This window comes from Emys orbicularis, chromosome 16, assembly GCF_028017835.1.
Source record: "Emys orbicularis isolate rEmyOrb1 chromosome 16, rEmyOrb1.hap1, whole genome shotgun sequence".
In the NCBI taxonomy this organism is placed as follows: domain Eukaryota; kingdom Metazoa; phylum Chordata; order Testudines; family Emydidae; genus Emys; species Emys orbicularis.
The window spans coordinates 29,489,231-29,512,727 of record NC_088698.1 but is presented as its reverse complement, the minus strand read 5'-3'; the positions used below and the strand labels follow the sequence as shown (position 1 = coordinate 29,512,727).

The 23,497-nt window shown below is 44.8% G+C and overlaps 1 protein-coding gene across 1 annotated transcript in view; it reads left to right on the top strand.

The window, feature by feature from the left end:
• CORO1C (coronin 1C) overlaps positions 1-23,497 on the top strand; it is a 66,280-nt gene that overhangs the window by 24,084 nt on the left and 18,699 nt on the right. The window contains exon 3 of the mRNA XM_065417534.1: positions 18,842-18,964. Coding sequence (XP_065273606.1) covers positions 18,842-18,964 — 123 coding nt within the window. The remainder of the gene's footprint in view (positions 1-18,841; positions 18,965-23,497) is intronic.

Sequence of the window (23,497 nt, the reverse complement as noted above, 5' to 3'; positions counted from 1 at the left end):
TCCAGAGCCCGAGCACTGCGAGCCCAAACGAGTTGACCCAGGCCAGTCACTGTTTCTGTTTTTAAATCCATGTATAGATGTACCCTAAGAATCAGATGACCTCCTCCTGTTCAATCTGCTGTTTGGCTCTTTAGGATAGTCTTTCACTTTAGGCTCTACCTGTTCAATGCTGGTATAATACCAGAATAACCCAAGTGAGATAACAGCTCCTGCCACATCTTCAACCATTCTCTGAGATCACATGAATGATTCCCTGAGCAGACTGCTACTGCACTTCAGCCAGAGCCCTGTTATCGTCAGCAGCTGGAGTATGATAGCAGGGAGACATGCCACAAATCTCTGACAGGTAGATATTTTAAGATTCTGTACAAGCAAGAGGCAGCTAAAACTGATAAATAACCTTACAGGGAAGCTGTATTAGATGGCCACCTCTGGTATTTCTGTAACCTCATAAATATACGCACTCACTGTACAAAACCTATTGTCCCAAAGGCAAATACAGAATGCAGGATAACTGCTTAGATGGAAGGACATGGGGAGAGACTGTTGGAAGAGATCAGTGCTGGAAGGCTTCATGACAGTCTTTGCAACTATGGCATAAAACATAAAGCAGTAGGGTGGTGTCTCATAGATATAGCAAATGAAAATAAGGGTATGTCTATACGTAAAGCGCTGCAGTGGCTGCTGGTGAAGACAGTCTATGCCGACAGGAGAGAGCTCTCCTGTTGGCATAAAAAGCACCTCTGCGAGCGGCAGAAGCAGCTCTCCTGCCAACATAGCACTGTGCACACGAGCACTTCTTCATGTCACTTATGCCGCTCAGGGGGTGGAATATTCACATCCGTGAGCGACAAGTTTTGCTGACGTAGGCTGTAGTGTAGACATAGCCTTAGTCCTTACACACCATCACCCCAAGGTATCTCTGCAGTGGGTCACAAAATACCTTGGTTTTCTGTGCTGGAAAGAAGTATTCAAAGCTCCCCTTTTGATGATGGACTTTTATCAGTCAGTTGGTAAGTCTTTCATAATTTCAGTTACAAATCCTTTAAATGAGCTTATCAGCTTGATCACTTCATGTGCTCTCTGTTTAAAAAAACAACACCACCTAAACCCCTGAATACAGCGCCATTGACTCTTGTTTCAGAGCACTAGTTTCTCTTCAAAAGAGGACCCTCATTTTGGAAGAGGGCTAAGATTCTGACATAACAAGAGCATATATTTGTCCAGGATGATTGGGGGGAAACAGAAAAAAGAATAGCCCAGTCTGCAAAAGTGCGTATGTGGGATCTCTCTCCAAAACTGTAACTCTGGCTTCATGGAAACATTAGTTAGGAGCATAGGCATGGCCTTATCAGCTCAGACCAGTGGTCCATCTAGTCAAGTATCACATCTGACACTTAACTGAACCTGATGTATTCCTCTGCTTGATTGGGGAATGACCTACCAGGCGAGAAGTATCTTCCTAACCCAAGCAGTTAACGGTTGGCATAATCCATGAAGCAGGAGGGTTTATAGCCTTTCTCATATATATATCTCCCCACTAGGCCAGTGGTCCCCAAACTTTTCAGGGTCATGCCCCCCCCCTTACTCCTATCTGTGTCCCCCTCCCTCCTGGAGCTGGGGCCGTGAGCAGGGCTGCAGCTGGGTGGTGGGGTGGGGACAGGGACAGGAGTAAGCGGGCTTAGGCTGGGGCCATAGTTGGGGGTGGGGCTGGCGGGCAGGACCCCGGGCGTGGGACAGAGCTGGGTGGCACTTCCTCCCTACCCCCCATAGGAGCTGGCTTGGACCCAGCCACGCCCCTCCAAATGTTCCTCCATGTCCCCCTAGGCGGGCGTGCCCCACAGTTTGAGGACGTCTGCACTAGGCTCAGTGATATCTTGAGGCAATGCGTTCCATAAGTTAATTGTGTTGCATATTTCCTTACTCTTCAAAATTTCTTTCAGTTTCATGGAATGTTCCCTTGTTCTTGTTTTAGGGGTGCCGTTTTTTACTTGTTTGTAACTCATTCTTTTATATTCCTTTCATCATGACCACTCTTGCACTTCTCCTGTCTCAGCTAAACACTTCCAATGTCTTCAGTCTCTTCCTATCAAAGTCTTGCCCATCTCTGGATCACTCCTACTTCAGCTATATCTTTTGAGATAGGGTGACCAGAATTAAGCACAGCGTTCACGTGAAGTGTGTATCATACCATTGATTTACATATTCACATTATAATATTTTCACTATTCTCTTCCATTCCTTAAACATCAGAACATTTTATTTTTTGATTGCCGCCGTTCACTGAGCTGTCCGCAAATGACTTCAACTAACATCCTTGCCGTTGTGTTCACTTTCAAAAGGGCTGATTTAAATTTTTTGTGTTTTGATGATTTCCATAAAACTACACTCTGTGCAATCCTGAGAGACCTGGGAGGTGCCAGAGCCAGTAGAGAGAGAACCTCCTTCTCAGCTTAATTGCAACGTAACTATTAAATTCCTCACTTAGTGTGTGGGTCTCTGCAAAGTACTTGTAATGTGGTTTGACCTATTATGCAGGGTTAGACCAAACCCATGTTATAAAAAGTCTGTATAATCTTGAAAGTAAACAGAGCTTTTTCCCCCTCAAATTTGTGTTTTCCTTTACGTTTTCTAAATTTTCAATAAATTTTATTTTTTATTTATTTATTTATTTTGTGGTAACAGGTTTTTGGTTCTTTTCAAGTGGCTATCCACAGTCTTACATGGACATTTGACATAATATACAGTGCAAAGGCTAAAGAATGTTAAATGTTGAGGTGAGATGGCTGACTTATCAATTGGATAAACATTATCAGGGACCTTATTTATCAAGGCATCTGTCATGCCCTAGAATATCCCTCCTTTTTAAAAGGAAATGAAACATTTATTTCTTCTCCACAGCATCTCTACTTGTTGCTGTCAGTTGATAAGCAAAGCTTGTGTAAAATAACAAATCTTTGATTTGTGGCTTCTGCCATGGAGCATTATTTTTCTCTGATTCTGCAGAAGTCTGACTGGTTCAGGAGCAAACAGGTTTGAGTCCCAGCACCCGTGGAACATCTTACTAGCTTGGAGCAAACATGCCTCCCCCACCTTCTCGTGTATGGAAGGCCCACATTGCTGACGCCAAGCTGACTCATCTAGGCCATGCTGGGAGAGCGTAGCTACGCCAACACAATGCGGAAAGCACCCAGAGGCTCAGATCCAGCATATTTGCAGCCTGCTTACATTCAAAGGGGTGCACAGACCTTTCTGCTTACACCAGCCTCTCTAAACCCTGGACCGTGATGGCTGCAGCCAGTATGGTGGTCTTTCTACCTGGCTTTGATGTGTCCTTGCCCAGTCGGGGATTGAGAATGGGTCTGTACTGCCGAAATCGAGATGTTCAAACTCCCAGTTCAGTTCTGATACTCTGAGTTACTTTGTCACCATGGGAGAAGGTTTTCTGGGGTAGCTTGTATGTCTGTTTGCTTCGTTACCAGCATCAGAACTATTAATTGAAGATCTCCACCAGCACAGCTAAACCAAACACCTGCCCTGCAGCTCTTTAGAATCGTGTCACTAGTTTGGCAAGTTCTTCACAGATTTTTCGGCAGTTCTTTGCATGTGAAAGGGATGTGCAAAGCTATGTGTGGAATATATACAGATTAATTACCTAAATACACTACACTCAAATTTTTGGTTAAAGCCAGGGCTGCCGGGGGGGAGGGGCGGGGGCAAGTGGGGCAATTTGTCCCGGGCCCCACAGGGGCCCACATGAGAATATAGTATTCTATAGTACTGCAACTTTTTTTTTATGGAAGGGGCCCCCAAAATTGCTTTGCCCCAGGCCCCCTGAATCCTCTGGGCAGCCCTGGTTAAAGCACTTTGGTAAACAAATCTTAAATTGCTTATGAGTTTAAAACCTTATCATTGATGTTCTGTAAGCAGAGTATCCTATAAAATGCTTGAATTGCAGCAGTTTTATTTGCGTGGAGCACATTTTAATGCATTCAGGGCCAAAACCAGATCCCAGCACCTAGCCAGACCACGAGTGGGAGCATGAAGAGGAGTCAGCGGTTGAAGTAGCCTACATGGGATGGTGACGTGCCCTTCACTGGGGGGGAATGGGAGGATCAGTGAACCAGACCCTCTAGACCATCCACATGCTGCCATATGAGGGGCTCCCTGAGCAAGTATTCATCCCCATCCCTGCATGACTCCCCCACACTCTCATCCCCTGTCTACGGTCCTCTGTGATGGCCAGGATGGATTCCCCACCTGCTTCTGTAGAACCTCAGAAGTTGTTTTTGGCCCCTTCTGTGGGAGCTTCCTGTGGAGACACTCACAGGAGCTGAGCCCTAATGCTACTGGTGGCCAGTCCACACCCAGCACTTGAATCCTCTTCATACAGCACACATCTCTAAAGAAGTCTTAGGAGCTTTCCAACGAAACCCGTTTCATGGTTCCTCTTGGGTTCGAAGTGAAAACGTCGCACTGGGGATGCACAGGCAGAGATTGGAGCTGCCTCCCAACCTTCCTTGTGTGGCTGTGGAGGCTACATCGTATTCTCCCACTAGTATTAAGGTCCAAGCTGGTCAGGCAATCCAATTGCATGTCTTGTGCCATAGGTGGGAGAGAGTTCAGGGGGATGCATGTTTTTAGCAGCACGGGGGGATGACTTAATGATTTTAAATACCTCTAGCCTTCCTGAAATCACCTATTCAAATCCCAACAGGGTCAGCCCTTCATCCTTCCGAGGAGGAACAACTGAGTACCGCACACAGACTTTAAAAGCAGTGCCCCTCTGCATGAAGGTACCATGGAACTTGCAAGAGAAGGGGTTGCCCCAAAATTCCTTCTCCCGCACAGTTGTGCAGCAGGCTTTGCGTGCTGTCCTCCGCTCCCGAGGCAGCTTCCTTTCAGTGGGGCTGCGTGCATGTGGATCGCGAAGCACTTCGGGATGAAAGGCAGGCGCTGCAGTGAAATAAAACGCTACTGTTAGTGAAGCGTGTTCAGCGCCCGCCTGCCCTTTGATTCTGGCTCGTGGCTCTTGTAAATCTGTCTGCTCCGGGGTGGCACCTGGAAATGTGAAATGGATGGTGGTGGGGGTGAGCCGAGGGGATGGAGGAGGCACCAGGTGCTGAATAATTAGGACCCGGACTGGCTCAGTCCCAGCGCTCTATAGTCTCATTACCATATGAAGTGCAAGCAAATGGCTTTTATATTTGCTCCCAAGGAATGTTTGCCGTATTTTTAAATAAAAATGGTCACAATGAGCCCGAAGTCCAGGCACAGAGCCCCACACAATGTCCCCCGGGGGCGATATTTGATTATACTGAGTGATTTTGACACTGCCCTGGCAGATGAATGGCTCTTCCCTCCCCCCACCCCACCCCAGTGATGAGCGGCTTATTCTTCTTTGTGCTTCTCCTTGGCCCTGCCTCTGCTGCTGCATTTCACTGATATGTCTAACAGCAGCAGGCACTGCAGGGCTCCTGACAGTGGTTTTTACCATATATGGTCATTACAGCTCTTTGGGCTGTCAGACATCCCGAATAATTCCCACCCTTTGCTTTGATTGGCCACTTTGGGCTAGGACTGGAGGATGGTGGGATAGGGGCCGTACTGTACAGAGCAAAGCCTCTCTGAGACAAGTGTACGGGCTAGTTAACTCTTAGATTCCTGGATGTGATCACGTGCCGAAGGGGTTACTGACAGCCCCGTTTTGTTTTTTTGTGAGTTTCTGCTGTTCGTAGGCGAGTCTTCACATGTGACGAGCTCTTGGCAGCGCCTCTTGAAATGTAATATGGACAGGGATTGGAAAAAAGGAGTGGAAATCAATACTGTTAAAACATCCCTGCTGGATCCTTGGCTCTCCCTACCCTTTTGAGGAAGGGAGGGATGTGGCTGATGCCTGGAATTGCAGCAAGCTCTGCTTGGATTTATAGTGTGCACTGCATCACTTAGCAGTCTAATTACACTGAGCTGTTTTCAAACCCCACGTTTGTTCCTCAGATGCCTTTTTGGGGTGAATGGTGGTGCTGGCTCGAGTGGGAGCTGGGCTGGTGGTGTAACCCCTCTGTGGCGTCTGCCCCGCCTGGGTTGCTTTACCAGCACAGTTCGGAGTGACAGTCTAACCGATGCAAAGAGATTTTAAACCATGCTTTCCATTTTTATTTAGAACAGCTGGCTGGATGTGAAGTGGCTAGTGCTTTAGTCTCTGAGCCACGCAGCCCTGTGCTTGCAGCCAGTTTTGGGGGGAAGGGGGAGATTGTCATGAGGCCCCCTCTGGCAGCTACTGGGTGAGTGGGTGGAGGTCTACAGATTGTCTTCATTCATGCTGTTTTACCAGCAAAACAAATCCCGATGCTGGTTTAGTAGTAGGACTTGTGCAGCTGATTCTTTCCTTTCTGGCTTGCCGTTGAAATGCTTTGTCTGAGTTTCTTGTAATTTTTTGTGCATGCATATGTAGAGAATTCACCCTTTCCAGTGCTAGAGAGAGCGAGAGAGCCCATTTTAGACCATGGTTTGGTCTTTCAAAAGAGAAGCATCAAATGGAATTAACCACATACAGCTACATGCTTATAATACTAAGACTCCGATTTTATACTGGCCATAGCCAGGAAATTATGGAACCAAACACCTTCGTTTCCCACTGCGTTGCATAGATGCTGTGTTGCCTACGCACAGCAGTGAGATGTGGTGCTGTAGGTTTTACCCACCAGGCAGACTGCATGAACAAAGCACAGCATGTTGTAGCTACCATGTCTTTAACCTTGCAACTTCCTTGCTTTTAAGAGTTAGGCCTTCATTTCCTTTGCCTCTCTTCCCAACCCATCACTTGGGGTGTGTAGGAGAGGACACCTCAGATAAACATCACTAAAGATCCCCATGAGTTAATCTCTAATTTTTAATCTTTCTTCCATGAAATCTAGCCAGACGTCATTGTCCAGAAATCTCTGTCCAAAGTCCGTGTGTGGCCCGAGCACCATGGGATCGGATTTTTTGAGCTAATCCACATTTTAGCCTTAATCTACTGTCAGGGGTCGCTATTGAGCTTCATCAAGCCTTGTGCTGAACTGAGCATGCTGCAGCCACAGTAACTTCAGCTCCCGCTTGCTCCTAGGCATGAACTGTTGGGCCAGATTTACAGCTACTTCTCCAGCGTAGCAAGGCAGGACCGTTTGTCTTCATTCATGGAATTAAGAACCAGTAAGGCAGAAAAGTGGGGAAGAAACACTCCTGTTCACACCCGATTGAGATCTTTGATGGGAATGGAACTGAGGTGTGCTGGGATTTTGTCCCGTTAACTTGCTGTTCCATTTGCTGGGTGTTCGTTAGGAGTGCTTTCACAGCTCATTGCATAAGACCACAGAGTCATTACTGTACCAAAGACCCTAACTCATTAAGGGTACATCTATACTGCAAAAAAACAATCCCCAAACCAAAAAACACATGCAACCCTGCGGGAGTGAGTCTCAGACCCCAGATCAATGACTCAGGCTCCGGGGCTAAAAATAGCAGTGTAGATGTTCCTGCCTGCACTCTGAAACCTGGCTTGGGGGATGGGTCTCAGAGCCTGGGCTCCAGCCTGAGTGGGAATATCTACACCGCTGTTTTGAGCCCTGCGAGCCCAAATCAGTTGACCCGGGCTCTGAGCCTTGCTGCTGTGGGTTTTTTTGGCAGTCTTTCATAGGTACCACCATCTGTAGTGGATATTTTAAGCAGTTGTGTGATGATCAGCTGCTGTGGATGAAACATTGCACTTTGAACACAGGACTTGGTCTCGTCTCTTAACCACATTAGGGCAGAGGCCATGCCGCCTCCTGTTCTGTACAGCGCAATGTACTTATTTAGCTTTGGGCAGAGGATTGAAGCTGAACAGCACAGAGATCCACCTGCATCCATGGTTGAAGGCACTGGGCTGTGTGGGCTATGCCCGCCTAATCTTGGCAGATGATCTCTGCTCTAGAAAAAGGGGGAAAACTCCTATGTTTCCTGATAGACTGGGGGAAGTGACTTGAAAATATCTGGGTTTAACACATCCGTGTACTCTAACGGTTAAGTCCACACATCCCCAGAGTAATTTGAGACATTTTTTTCTCTCTCTTTACAAAATCTTTGCAGCTTGCCTTTTTAAAAAAAAGCTGTGGCAAAAGGTTCCTCTTCTTTACTTAAACTGATCTTTCCTAAGGCGGCTGCCTACAGCTGAAATCATGTAGAGTAAGGTCTTTGAGAGAGGGGGATGATGCCTGTTACTTGTGCATGTGACTGAGGCCTTACTCGGTCCCATTTGTCTAAACCTTTTGTTAGATTTGTCCTTTGTGTGTTTGTGTTTCTAAACTGGCAGCATTTCCATCGAAATCCTGAACCTACTATTACAAATAACATGTATAAGGTGCTTGCACACCCAAGAAATGCTGATAATCTGTCATGTTACTGTGTCTCATGATTCAGCCATGGGGGGTGTGTGTGTGTGAGAGAGAGAGAGAGAGAGTGTGAGTGTGAGAATGAATCAAGTGTTTCTGCTCTGGCCGAGATTCAGTGAACCCTTCCAGCTGTTTAGATGAAGTGGTGATGGAAGGACATGAATTAAAATGGGCTATGACTTATTTAAGTTATGCTGCCATTGAGGGGCTGTCAACACTTAATCTTATCCATGAAAATGTCTCGGTTTTTTAGGTTAAAATTTGGCATGCGAGATTGAAGCCCGGGAGGAGGGCTCTTCCCTCATTTTTGATAAACCTCTGTCTAGCTATGTGCCTTTGTGTTTTAGTGGGAAGAGACCAGAATTAAAGATGGTTTTTTTTATCCACTTATTGGAGAAACTCAGGGGACTTTAAAATACTTGGCAAGACTGTCTCACTTGCATTCAGGCACCAGTCAGGTTGAAAGCAACTACCGATGCTAGATTATTTCAGAGTCTTAAAGTCTGAGGAACAAATGGAAATACACTGAAGGAGCTGCTCCTGGCAGTTTATGGGCACGCTGGCATGAAGGGGGACTGGCATGGTTAACTGGCACTGCTGAGAGTCAGTACATGGATACTTGCCCAACGTGGAATTATCACCTGCAGATCAGATTCCTCAGTCTCTGCCCTGCCCTCTCATATGTATTTATAGCAATGCTGGGAAAATTGACAGTGAAATCTTGAAAATCCTGGTCCAGCACTTCAGCCATTTAAAATTTCTGGTATAAGCAAACTGCAAATCCAGATGCAAAACTAGTTTTACAGAACTGGTTAGAATTTGATACTTTTTTGTGATCTGTCCAAATGTATCCTGTTCTTTCATAGAAATCATAGAATATCAGGGTTGGAAGGGACCTCAGGAGGTCATCTAGTCCAACCCCTGCTCAAAGCAGGACCAATCCCCAGACAGATTTTTTGACCCAGATCCCTAAATGGCTCCCTCAAGGATTGAACTCACAACCTTGGGTTTAGCAGGCCAATGCTCAAACCACTAAGCTATCTCTCCCCCTAGCCCTCTCCTTCCTTGTCTGCTTTTTTAACAGCCCTATATTGGTCCAACCTGGCTAGTAGACAAGTAGGGTTGGATATGGCTCCCACTGGAGCATGTGAACACCACTTAATGGTCACCTGCGTGGGGTTGCTCGAATGGCTTTCTCCTATAGTGCTTCCAGCCAAGTTAAGAGCTCAGACTGATTCCCTCACATGGCAATACCATGTTGCCCAAAGCCTAGTGGTCTGTTGACTCCGAGAATGTTTTTCTGCCCAAACTCTAGATGATAAATTCAGTGATCACTTTGAAGTATTTTCGAGGTCTCCTTGTAGCAGCAGAATGGGCTCTAGAACCCAAGTCTCCTGACCCCTGCTGTCATCACAGGACAACACTTCTTCCTCTTGCGTGAGTTTGTTTCTAAACTCCATTGAAACCCTTTTGGTGGGATAGGGGAGGGTGCAAATTTAAACAGCTGAGAGGTTTAATTCTGGAAAGTTGTGCAGGGTTTTTCTCCAGAATGCAGGAGTAGCAATCAGATGTTCGGTACCTGAACTGGAGCAGCCATGCTGAACACCGTTCATTGCAACGGGAGTTAGCCCTTTGTTTTGTTTAAAAAGTCAGCGTGTGTGAGAGCAGCTGATTGCTACCGCTAATTTTGTGGAGGATTCTGGGGATTAGCATAGATTTTCCAGTGCAAAGCGTCCCTTGGAACTATTTTAGTTGTAGAGTCCATTGTAACCAGCCCTTATCTCTCTCTCCTTTTCTGGTCAGCTATAAGCACATGGCACAAACAATGAAGTCATCCCACTGCTTCATTTCTAGTCTCCCTGCGGGCATGAAATAAACCTTGTTACTGCTGCAAACTACACTAGGCTGATGACACTCCTGAAACTCTCCAGAGTACCTTGAGCACTAATACCAAATCTGCTGGGGCACAAGAATAACATGGCTTTAAAGCTCTGCATCTCATTCAGATTGATTGTTCAGAGTGGATTTGTTTTGCGAGAAACATTCCTGTCCATTGCTGCAGCCCTTCTTCCCTTCCTCTTTGTCTGTATATCGACTTAGATTTAGACACTTCAGAGCACATACCTAGATCTCTAAAGTACCATGCACACCTATGGAGCTGTAGAAATAACTAATGATCAGCCGAGCTGCAGCAGAGCATTGTATGTGATTTCTGGAAGATGTAAGGAAAATCCAACTGCCGTGTTTAGCTGTGAATGCTTTAAAGGTTTCACTAGCTTGGTTGTCGCTGTGACACACAGCACAGTGGGCCTTTCGGGAGTCACAGTCCTCATTATGAGGATTAGCCATGGATGCCTTGGTTGGTTGGCTGGATGACTAATAGCCATTTGTCATGGTCAGGAATGAGCAATACACTTTCATTACATCCTGCCATATTTTTTTCATTCTAACAGCCTCTTATGTGACCATCTGGCATGGCTATGGATGGGTGTTCGGTGGCCACAGCAGTTCACATTAAGTTTCAGCGATAAGTTCTAGGTTTGTGAGACTGAGTTTATTGTAGGGAGAGTAGAAATAAAGTCCTGTCCCACTCTGAGCAGTGCATCTCTGAAGTAAAAAAATTCGTGGTCAATTAGCATTTCAAACCCAGCCTTTGTGATCTGATTTCCTTCTCCAAACCCCTTCCTCAGCATGCAGATAGTGGAATCGCTTTCACTTGTGCAATCTGATGCTGCTTCCCTGTTTTCAGTTGTGATCTTACTAAGCACAACACAAAATCAGAGGAAGCAGCTGTTCTCTGCACATATTTTTACTGTAATCCATGAACTGTTTCCTCTGACCAACTGCCCTTTCCTGGCAGAGAATCAGTTGTAAAAGACATTCAAATGATTTAATAACACTGTCACTTTTAGCAACTATTTTTCCTTGCTGCTTATCCATTTCTTCTGGACTTAATCACAGAAGTTTCTTGCCCATCTCTTTCAGAAACTTTGTTTTGGAAGGCATGAAACAGCTAGATGACTTTATTTGGTAAAGTTAACCTACTGCCTGCTAAAGGACTTGACTATTGAGCATGCATCTCTTAGCCTAAACCATCCAGCCTGCTAAAATCTTAATCTTTTAATTCGCCTTTCTGGATTGGCTTCATTATGTACTAAATTTAAAACCACATCTATTGAACTATCATAAATTGTTACCGTGATGTATTGCTCATCCTAAATGGTAATGGATTATGAAAAGGATTTAATTTCTCGTAGTTGTACTGAGTTAATATTAAGCTGTGTATCAACACTTGAGACTTACTGTAAATCCTTAACTAATTAAAAGATTACATTTAAAAAAACCTGCTAGGATTATGGCAGGTTGAAAACCCACCAGTTTGGCATAGAAGATGCAAACTTTGTACAGTAACTCCTCGCTTAACGTTGTAGTTATGTTCCTGAAAAATGCGACTTTAAGCGAAACGATGTTAAGCGAATCCAATTTCTCCCCCCCCCCGCCCCCCCCCCCACACAGAGTTTTAAACAAACAATTTAATACTGTACACAGCAATGATGATTGTGAAGCTTGGTTGAGATGGTGAAGTCAGAGGGTGGGATATTTCCCCGGGAATGCCTTACTGTTAAATGATGATCAAGCACTCAGCTGAGCCCTCAAGGGTTAATACATTGTTCTTAAAGTAGCCTCACACTCTACAAGGCAGCACAAATGGAGGAAGAGGAGACAGCATGGCAGACGGAGATGCGCATTGCCCCTTTAAGTACGCTGAACCCACTCTAAGTACATTGCCTTTTTAAGTAGATCAGCAAGTTGAGACTGCAGCTGCTGCTAGCAAGCTCCCTCTGTCCTGAGCCCTGTCGTGTCTTCTTCCCCCCCCCCCGCTCAATGGAGATGGGGGTAAGCGGGGGGCAGAGGGGAGGGGAGCACCCTGATATTAGCCCCCCTCTTTCTCCCCTTCCCCCCCCCCCAGCAGGCAGGAGGCTCCCAGGAGCAGCTCCAAGGCAGAGGGCAGGAGCAGCACATGGCAGTGGGAGGAGGGACAGCTGAACTGCTGGCAATTAATAGCCTGCTGGGCGGCTGTTGCACAGGGAACTTAGGGGAGCGGGGAGCTGATAGGGGGGCTGCCAGTCCACCCTAGTTCCCAGCCCCCACCAGCTAGCTGCAACGGGCTGCTCTTTCTGCAAGCAGTGGACAAAGCAGGTGGCTGCCAAACAACGTTATAAGGGAGCATTGTGCGACTTTAAACGAGCATGTTCTCTAATTGATCAGCAACGAAACAACGTTAACTGAGATGCCTTTAAGTGAGGAGTTACTGTACCACACTTAACTATAGTGGTGGTCTTGCATTTATTTGAAGAGTCGTTTTAAAAAACTTTGAATGTGGCATCCCTAAACTGTAATGGCATTTCTAGTATCAAAGTCCAAAATGACTGTCCCTAGTTTCTTTGTCTTGGGTCTTTTATTTTTGTGAATGTTTCATAATGTAGTGTCCTGTATTTAATTCACCTGTTTGTAACGCTTTTCTATAGTGCTTTACGTTTTCAAAGCTTGTACAAATATTCACCCTCACCCCACAAAGGAAGTATCCTGTTGTCTAGCTGGGGAGACGAGGAACAATAATTGACATTTTCCAAGCCCATACAGCAACAGAGCTGGGATTAGAACTAGGGAGCTCCTGACTTCCAGGCTGCACTTTACTCCGCTAGATGCAATATCCTGCTGTCTCCCCCTTTTATTTTTGGAACACTCCAGAAGAGCAGTTCAGCAGAAAGGGGATTCTTAAAGCGGTGACTCCCGCATCACTAAACTGGACCCAACCCCCAAACTCTTTCAATGCACCTTTCCACCCAAGTGATCCCAGAGTGCTTTAGACTCATACAAAGCTAGGCTTCTCCTATTGCTGGAATGGGGCCCCCAAGGGAAGAGGCAGCCAAGAGCATTTTGCACCAGCAACCTTACAAAACTGGTTTAGAGAGGCAGCGAAGGCTCAATATCCAGTTGAAAGTAGAGGGAAAGTACTGACTCCTAACAAGGTTAACCTTGGTAGCCTGGATTCGTTCTAAAGCCCCTATCCTTGTGAATAGTGCCCAGTGGTCCCAAATCTCAAACAGTGAAGCTCTCATCTGAAGGTGCCTCGTTCCCACCCACCCTGAACCATGCTGGGGCACTGGCTCAGTGCTGAGTCAGAGGTACCAATGAAAGTGTTGCCAATACTAATATGGCAGTTCCTGAGTTTTCTTTAGACGGCTCCGGTCGAGCAGTAACCGTGTTTGTTCCTGCTTAGCTTTTGTGACCTGCCTGCCTCTGTCCAGTGTGTTCTAGCTATAAAGGAGATGTTGTGGATCTAGCTCTGAAGGATTTTGGCCTTTCGATAGCACTGCTGATTCCATTCTGGAGGGTAATCCTTTCAAATCTAAAATAATTTTTAAAATGTCACACTAAAGTGAACGTATCTGTAAGCATTGGTGAGCACTGCTCTTCCTCTTTGACTAGGGTTTTAGGAGAATCTCCTGGTTTCCTAGGTGCTGTTCTTGTTCCTGACCACAATTCAATAACTCCTCCACCGGTGATCAGACCTCTTCTTTCATCTTAACCGTACTGTTGGACACCAGGGCAGTATTTCGTTCAGTCAACCATTATGTCCATTTACGTTGTCTTGCTTAGTTATTTTTATTTGTGCTTTTGGGAGAGCGTTCTGTGTGGGCCGGAGTCAGTGACTGTATTATCCTTTCAGTCTAGTGATGGCTCAGTTATTCATGGCAGCAGCAGGGTCTTCTCCTTAAATGTAAAAATCAGTGATCTGTGGCCATTTGTGCTGCTGAGATAAGTTTCCTTTTGTGTCTGCTAGAACATCTAATGTAACTGTGTAGTGTGAAGCCTGTGGCCCTGTGTTATATACGTGGGTGGCATGGTACACAGTCACTTGCTTGTATTGTGGGAATGCTGGTCACCTGCACTTCTGCAAATAAAAACACTGCACATCACTTGCCATGTAGCTCTCCCAGCATCTCCCTCCACATTTGTTAATAATACGTAATCATTTCTCCCCTCCAGTTTGTGGCGAACGGCCCTTATTTGTTACTTCCTAGTTTCCGCTTTTTCCATCTTTATTCTCCTGCTTGAAGTGATAAGTGTTTCTGCTGTAGTAGTAATCACCCTGACGGCTTCCATAAAGGAAAGGGGTATGGATTATAAATCGTAGAGAGACATTACTGTTCACTGTAACAAAGTAAACATTTCTGCAGACTTTTGACTGAACTCTTTGCTGTATAACTCAGTTATTTTCTCCTCTCAGTTCGAACACTTAAAGTGCAGCTCTACTCTGAAAAGTGACTATAAAAATATCCCTTTCTTACTGTCCTGATCCTTGGGTTGCTGACGGGTGCCTCTGGCTGGCAAAGTCAATGGGGTCCCACAGTGCGCATGAACAGTGGTCTTTCTTCTCAATACTAAACTATACCAGAGAGTCTGTCTGCATTTTAAGGGGGCAGGGACTGCTGGCTCCCACTCCCCATATCCTTTCAGAGGAGCCCCAGATTCACTGGGGAGGGCTGGAGTACCAAATGCAAAACATCAATGGGTAGCCGTGTTAGTCTGGATCCACGTGTTAGTCTGGATCCAGACTATCCAGATGCGCCTGAAGAAGTGGGGTTTTTTTACCCACGAAAGCTTATGCCCAAATAAAAATGCAAAACAGCTTGCAGTGGGGCTTGCTGGGGCTAATCTGTGTGGCTGGTAGACTGGAGTCTGCTGCCTCCTTGTAGGGGCATGGCATTGGTGAGTGCCCTTCTTGAGGGCAGTTTCCCTGAAGCTCTTCAGGGGTTCCTCTTGGGAGCTGTAGAGCTGCTGTCCATGCTCTTCCAGAGCCAACTGACTTGAATTGATCTTCCTGCTTTTAAACCCCTATTGTGCCCCTTGCATGATTGACAGGGCTGGAGGGGCGGAGTCAGCCTGGCTCACAGTAGCTCCTTAATCACTTTGTCACCATGTGTGGCGTCACACTTACCAAGAACAGCTACTCCCCTGTATTCTGGGTTATATCTAGTCATTTAAGTGATAAGAATGAGTTTTGCTACAATTTATTTGTTACTTTCTCTTAGCTGCAGCATGGTTAAGATGGATTTTTTTTCCTCCTTGTTTCCTGGGTTCCAGTTACAGAACCAGTCAGTTCCATCTCTTAATCCTCACTGAAGACCATGGGTTTGCACAGGTGTTGCTGAGATGATGATCTGAAGACCGCGGAGTTTGGCAGGAATCAGTGGCCTATTTTGGCTTCCAGTTCTGTTGTGGCTATGAGTAGCCAAAAAAGAGAGAATCCATTTTGATTCTCAGAGCTCAGGCTGTTTGTTTGCAAGGCTGGGAATAAAAAAAAATCTGTATTTGTAAATGGAGCACATTTAATTCACAAGTCATTGATAAATATGGAGACCCATCATGTCATTTTTAATGTACTCTGAAATGACAACAGCTTATTGAGCTAATGGTACTACAAGATAGCTCGTTTCAAAAATGAGCTGCATTTTAGATAATGAGAAGCATGCAGTACAGCCATTTAGTAGGGTAAGGTTGTAACACACTCCCCTGTTTGCTTGCAGACTTGGTGTTCAGGCTCTTTCTTGATCATACAGACAGGAAAAGTTTTATAGTTGAATTAATTTGTTCAAACTGATATTTTTCTCCCAATAAGAATCTTGATGATGTTTGTTAAAAACCCAAATCTAGACTGGCAAGTGCTCACTTTTCTCAGTCTGTAACTAATCATTGTAGCGCTCTCTTTTGCTAAGAAAATTAATTATAAGCCTTTCCTAGGAATGGCCATTTATTCATTTACATGTTGCAGACGGTACCTTACATGACCATCTATTCCTTTTGATTTAGCTCTTTAGTTGGATTTAATTTGTGGCGTGTCTTCTCAGTTTTGAAATATTAGACTGATTTTTTTAAAGTTGATTTATTTTAAAATGTGTTGACTTCATACATCAGTTCATTGTTTTAACCTACTTATACGTTTTACCTTGTTGCATGCAAAAAGGCATAAATAGATTCTAGCTCTTAATTTTAGAGTTTCTGGTTTATTATTTGTATTGGTTTGAGTCTACAACATTTTAATTTTAAAAGGCTTCAGAAGCAACTGGCATTGAGACCGGACACCATTGTTTGAGCCTGAATTTAACTTTTTTAGGAAATGCTTGTGCCTTGTTTTTATAACTACCTTGACTTGTACTCCCTTAGGCAGGGCCGGCTCCAGGCACCAGCCGAGCAAGCTTGTGCTTGGGGCGGCAGATTCTAAGGGGCAGCTTCCCTCCAATCCTTTTTTTGCTTCGCCGCTCCGGCTGCCCCGCAGGTTTTTTTCTTTTTGGTTCGCTGCTCCAGCCGCCCTGTAGGGGGCAGCGGCACGGAGGAGGGGAGCGCCCTGCTGGGAGCGGGCTGCGCGCTCCATCTGCCCCAGCCGGTGCCAGGTCTGCAGCAAGCCTGGCAGGGCAGCCCACATCCTTCCCTGCCTGAGGCGCGGCGGGAGGGGCCACGTGGCGAGCGCCCTGCTGAAGGAAGCCCTGGCCGCCCCCCTTCTCTCTCTCCCCTCCTCCCTCCGCCTCTCCCCCGCTAGCTGGGGCACACACTCTGCTAGCCGGGGTACGTCTGCAGTGCAGGGAGTCCCCCTGCACCCTGGCTCCGGCCGCCCTGCACGGTGTTTTTTGCTTCGCTGCTCCGGCTGCCCTGCAGGTTTTTTTATTTTTATTTATTTATTTTTTGCTTGGGGCGGCAAAAAAGCCAAAGTCAGAGCCAGCCCTGCCCTTAGGATCTACATCTTGTTTTATTCTTGACAAATACATCTTAATGTCAGTAGTCCCCGAAAGCTAATGTCCAGCCCCTTTGTAAATCCTTATATGTAGAGAACTTTGAATTGAATAATCAGCTCCATGGGAATTAGTAACAGTCATGTGAAGGCCGCTCACGCCCCAGGGTCAGGAAACCACCAAACAGTAGAATTGAGACTCAAATTGCAGCTTTTTATATGTAAAGAAACTAGAATCTGATCAGGCGCTTCGCTGACCCCCTTCTAATAGGTTGTAACCTTGCAAAAAGAAAGGACATGGTCTGCTTGAAATCTAGTCAGTTTTAAAGAGTGAGTTGAAGACCGTTTCAGGTACCGCACCTGTCCAAAGCCTCCTTCCAATCTTTACAGTTTTTAGTCACATTTCCCTATCTTAAAAAATATTGATTTACTTTGTTTTTGTGTGAAAGACCCAAAAGAACAGAAGAAATGGTGAGAATGACTTAATATAAAATGTTCCTTTTTTAATTTTCACTTACAGCAAGCTCAAGTGTTGTTTGCACCAATAGTAGGTAATAAGATTATCAGACAATAGAGCGATGTCAAAGCTGCCAGGGTCCTTTTGTTGTAGTACCAGTGAACAATTTGAGTAATTGAAAGAACCATAAATTACTAGAATTCTGTCTTCTCAAATTCAGATGAACACCAGGCAGTAGCTAATTTTCTTGTAAGATTTATCCTTACAATTGGCTTGATTTAGGCAAGTGCTCTAGAGACTTGCTAACCTCTTGATAGAAATGTGAATAATTTTTGTTGCAGATAAGTGTGGAAATCGTTTTTATAGTGAATCTTGGTCCCAGTCCAGTTCCTAGTGCAGAGGGATCCGCATCACAAATGGCACTAACTGATGGTCTTGTCAGTCAGCAGTTTGGGCAAGGATTGAATGGGCTATGCAGACAGAACTCTCACCGTAGATAAACTCCTTCCAGTAGAAGGCAAAGGTGTCTCCTGGAGGGTAGGTTGGTGTATCTATGGGAAGTCTGCATGGCTGACTTTTTTCTTTTCTCGGAATAGAGGGGTACACTCTGCACAGCTGTCACGTGTTTTCCACAAAAACGAAAGTCACGAAAGGTGACAACAGTCAAGCTGTGATGAAGTTCCAATGTCCAGAACACCCCTTTGATATCGCTCTTTTCTCGGGTATCTGTAACTGTTGCCAGTCTCCACACAAAAATTTAGGGTGGCAAAATAAGAACCTTTATACTCTCCTTGCTATGTGGGGGACCCAACTAAGCAGGCGCCACCACTCCATAATCCCGCACATTCAGGAGAACTTTGCCAGAAGCATCTCCCAGTAACACCCGTTGGAGCTGAGCTGGCAAAGCAGTCATGCTGCTGAGAGAAGAAAGCCTCCATGTTTGCAGCAGGTCTGTGTATGTACATGTCTCAACGTCAGAAATTGTCAGGATATTGATGTGTCTGGGGCAGTGCTGCATGAGAGTCATAGACACACACACACAATGAAGGCTTATGAAATGGTTGTGTTTGGAGGAGATAGTGGAGTAGAGTGTGGGAAATGTTCTTTTACCCTGTGAAATGCCATGTGTGTTGCCTGGTTTGGTCTGCACATTACAGCTCTCCCTCTTTCTCCCTTTAGACAGGCAGAATTGACAAGTCGTACCCAACAGTATGTGGTCACACAGGACCGGTGCTTGACATAGACTGGAGTCCCCATAATGATCAGGTCATTGCCAGTGGTTCTGAGGACTGCACTGTCATGGTAAGTTTAATGAAAAGTATATTTAAAAGCCTGAGACCTGGTTTCTATTTAGAAATTTTCACTTCTGTTTGATCTTCAAATAAAATTAGTTTGGAAAAGTATTGGGTGAGCTTTTATGGTACTGATGCTTCATTGACTTCAGAAATAATTCCACTAGAGAGGCTATTCCAGCTTAAGAGTTGACCATGCAGGTGACACTCTGCTTCCAAAGACAGGTAAGTGTCTCCTGTAACAGCACTCCGCTCTCAGCACCCCTGAAAGCCTCATCCTGCAATCTGCTGAAGGCCTCCTCTCCCATTGACTTCGGTGATAGTAGTGGTCACTCTGTACTTGTGGGATCTGGCCCTGGCTAAGCAATGACACTAGTGTATCTGGAGGAGCCAATTAAACAAATTGGAATGAATAGGAGGGTGTTTAACAGCCCCGTCGGTACTGCACGACAGGATGGATGAAGTCACCAAGGAACTGAGTCCCCCTTTGGGGATATCACTGCTCTATTGTAGTTAAGTGAGACACTGAAGGTTATAAATGGAAGTATGAGACAGCAGGTCAGGTAACTTATCAGCGTTCATAACAATACTGTATGTTTTTTTACATATGATGGTCACCCAATTATTAGTTGGGAAGAAACCTGTAAATCTAATCCCAATGTGAAAACACAGATTACAGAATTTTGAACTTCCACAGTTGTCCATTTGACATGGCATTGTTCAAGAAAATCAAAGCACAAAAATCCTAGAGGAACCTTCTCTTCTGAGTATCCAGCTATGGGGTCAACCTTGGCATAATTGGCTTGGCCTTTCTCCATCCTTCCTAACTGTTCCAAAAACAAAACCTATCAGTAAATGCAGGTCTCTTTCATGGTCTCGCGGATGGGGTCTTTTAGGGGTGAGGAGGAGGACGAAAGAAGTGATCATGATGGAGCCAGTCATTGACATGTATCGTTTTATAGTGCTTTGAAGAAGGCAGATATGGCTCCGACCCCCAGAGCTCCCAACTGGAGAGGGGTGGGATTGAAGAAGAGTAAGGAGGGTGGGAATGGGGCAAAGGAGGACAAACACAGTTGCTCTTAGGACTGTTGCAGCCTTTGAATTAAGGGTGAACACTTTACTTTTCTCCACATCGACAGGATGTGTAGATATGTCAAAACTTTAACAGGGTTCTAAATTTTGCACGTGCCAACCTTGAGCATGTGTTCCTTTTTAACTTGGGTCAGAGCGCATTGAACAATAGATGGCCTCGATCAGTGATAGGCATTGACTCCATAACAAATAAAAGAAAATCCTTAAAAGATTAAATTACTAGGAAAAATTCGTTTTATCAAGATCTTAGTTTGGCCATATGTAGAAACTCTTTACTCTGAAAACTACATTGAAACTTTTTCATATTAGTCATATTAATAATTTCCTGTGCTTTGCTCCTGTTCAACGTTCAGATGTTTGGGGTGGGGGGTGAGATTCCTCCTATAGGGTCTTATCTCAGGACAACATTGCCCATCATCTGTGTCTTAGAAACTGAAGCATGTTAAATAAATAAAAGGTATTCACACACCAAAAAACAAAAAAACATCAAACTTGTGATTTGTAAAGTTCACGACTGATCTAGAATTGTTTGAAATGGTGTCAGAATGTTCTGTAAGAAACCACAATTCAGAAGGCATGTGAAATGGAACGAATACTGTCTGAAATATAAACATCATCAGAACTGGCAAACCTTAAATCCAGAACTTCTTTGTAGCAGGAGAAATAAGCCCGTAGTCCAAGTTGCAATGAGAAGCACGTTGGAACATCCAGAGGTATTGACTTGTGGAAAGATCAGCAAAGTGCAATTATAGCTTGTCTAAGTGACAGCTAATGTAGGGACAAACTGTCTACAAATCCCTGGGTAGGATGGGGGAACGGCGAACCGCGGCCACTGGAAGCTGGGGCCGGCCGTGCCTGCGGACGGTCAATGTAAACAAACTGTCTTGCAGCCCACCAGCGGATTACCCTGACAGGCCGCAGGTTGCCCACCACTCATCTAATGGGTCTCTTTCCATCTCTAATTGCTATTATATCTTGGCACTGGTAATTTAGCATTCTGGTTTCTCCACTTCTTTGGTATAGGTTTCAAATTCCTGCTTCTTAAACTGTCTGTCTTATTGGTTTGAATAACTGCCAAAGTATCTATTTTAAAATAAAAAATGTAAGTTGTCAGTTGGTTCTGAACTCTTCATTAATGGCTAAAATGAAGCAAGAGAAACATGCTGGTGCCCTGATAGTGAAAACCACACAGGCTTGTGCAGTTCACTTTTGGAAAATTCCATTTTTAACTATTGACTGTGAATTTGGGGCACACAGTTCAGGAATCTGTCCTACCTTCAGTCCACAACAAGTTTCCCACTGACATCAATGGGATGTTTGCAGGGAGATGCAGAATAGAACATGGCCTAAAGGTAGTAAATAACCTAATAATGAAAAAAGTCACATTGTCTTTTGGTGGAAAACACATTCTTACCTAAAGGCAGAAATGGCAGGACGCCTAATGTTCCTCTCTTCTCCATCCTCCTTTCATTTTTTTCTGTCTCCCCTCCATTTTTGCCTCTGCATTTCCTTTCCTCCTGCAGTTCTCAACCATAGGTTTCACTCCCAGTCTGATGTCTGTTCCGTCTGATAAAATGATCAGCAATGAAATAGTTAATGACATGTAAGGTGTCAGTAGGCTTTAGTTAACATCCTGTTAAGATAAAGGGGGTAGGGGAGTTTGTGCCTCCCAGAGCCGTTGTTTCAGGCTCTCTACAGACTCAGGAAGACACCACTGCGTCAGTGACACTTGTGTTCCATTGCAATGGTTAACTTCGCATGAGGGCTAGAAACTTTTTTTATTGACATGAAAGCTCAGATTCTGCAGACTGAAGATGCAATAAGAACGTAAGAGCTGCCATACTGGGTCAGACCATGGTCCATCTTGCCCAGTATCTTGTCTTCAACAGTGACCTGTACCAGATCTTCAGGAGGAGTGTACAGAACAGAGCAGTTATGGAGTGATCCACCCACTCCTGGCTTCTGGTAGTCAGAGGTATGGGGTTGCATCCCTGGGTATCTTGACTAATAGTCATTGATGGACCTATCCTCCTTGAACTTATGCAGTTCTTTTTTGAACCCAGTTACACTTTGGCCATCACAACACGCTATGGCAATGAGTTCCACAGGTTAGTTGTATGTTCTTTTAAAAAAGTACTTCTTCTTGTATGCATTAACCCTGCTACCTCAGTGGGTGATCCCTGGCTTTTGTGTTGTGGGGAAAAGGTAAATAACACTTCTCTCATAACTTGTTTCTATACCATTCATGATATCAGAGACCTCTATCAGATCCCCCATTAGTCACCTCTTTCCTAGGATTCCATACCCTTGATCATCTTCATGGCATTTCTCTGAACTGTTTCCAGTTCCACTGTATTCTTTCTGTGAAATGCTTAGCCCTTTTCGACCGCTGCTGCACATTGAGTGGAAGTTTTCCGAGAACTATCCAAAGTCACTCCAAGATCTTGTTCTTGGGTGGTAACAGCTAATTTAGAACTCACCATTGTATAGGTATAGTTGGGATTATATTTTCCAATGTGCTTTACTTTGCATTTATCAATGTTGAATTTCATCTGCCATTTTGTTCCCCAGACACCCAGTTTTGTGAGATTCCTCTAACGCCTTGTAGTCTGCTTTGGATTCAACTGTTTTGAATAATTTTGTTTCTTCTGCAAACTTTGCCACTTCACTGTTCGCACCCCCTTTTCCAGATCGTTAATGAATCTGTTGAACAGCAGAGGTCCCAGTACAGATCCTTGGGGGACCCTTCTGTTCACCTCTCTTCATTGTGAAAAATGATGATTTATTCCTACCCTTTGTTTCCTGCCTTTTAACCAGTAACTGATTCATGAGAGGACCATCTCTCTTATCCCATGGCTGCTTAATTTCTTTAAGAGCCTTTAGTGAGGGACCTTGTCAAAGACTTTCTGAAAATCCACATATGCTGTATCAACTGGATCACCCTTATCTACAGGCTTCTTGATTCCCCTCAAATAATTCTAATAAATAGGTGAGGCACGTCTTCCCTTTACAAAAGCCATGTTGACTCTTCCCCAACATATTGTGTTTATCTGTGTGTCTGATCATTCCGATCTTTACTATCGTTTCTACCAATTTGTCCGGTACTTAATTCTGGCTCACTGGCCTACAGTTGCCAAGATCTCCTCTGGAGCTCCTTTAAAAAAATTTGGCATTCCGGTCCATCAGGTACAGAGGCTGATTTCAGGGATAGGTTACACATTACAGTTATTCAATTTCATATTTGGGTTCCTTCAGAACTCTTGGGTGAATACCATTTGGTCCCGGTGACTTATAACTGTTTAGTTTATACTTGTTTTATTTATTTATTTATTTAAATATAAAACCTCTTCTATCGACACATCAGTTTGGGATGGTACTTCAGAAAGCTGATTCTGCAGCCTGAAGGTTCCATGTGGGCCCTATATATGCCTCAGGCAGGCCTGGTATTTGA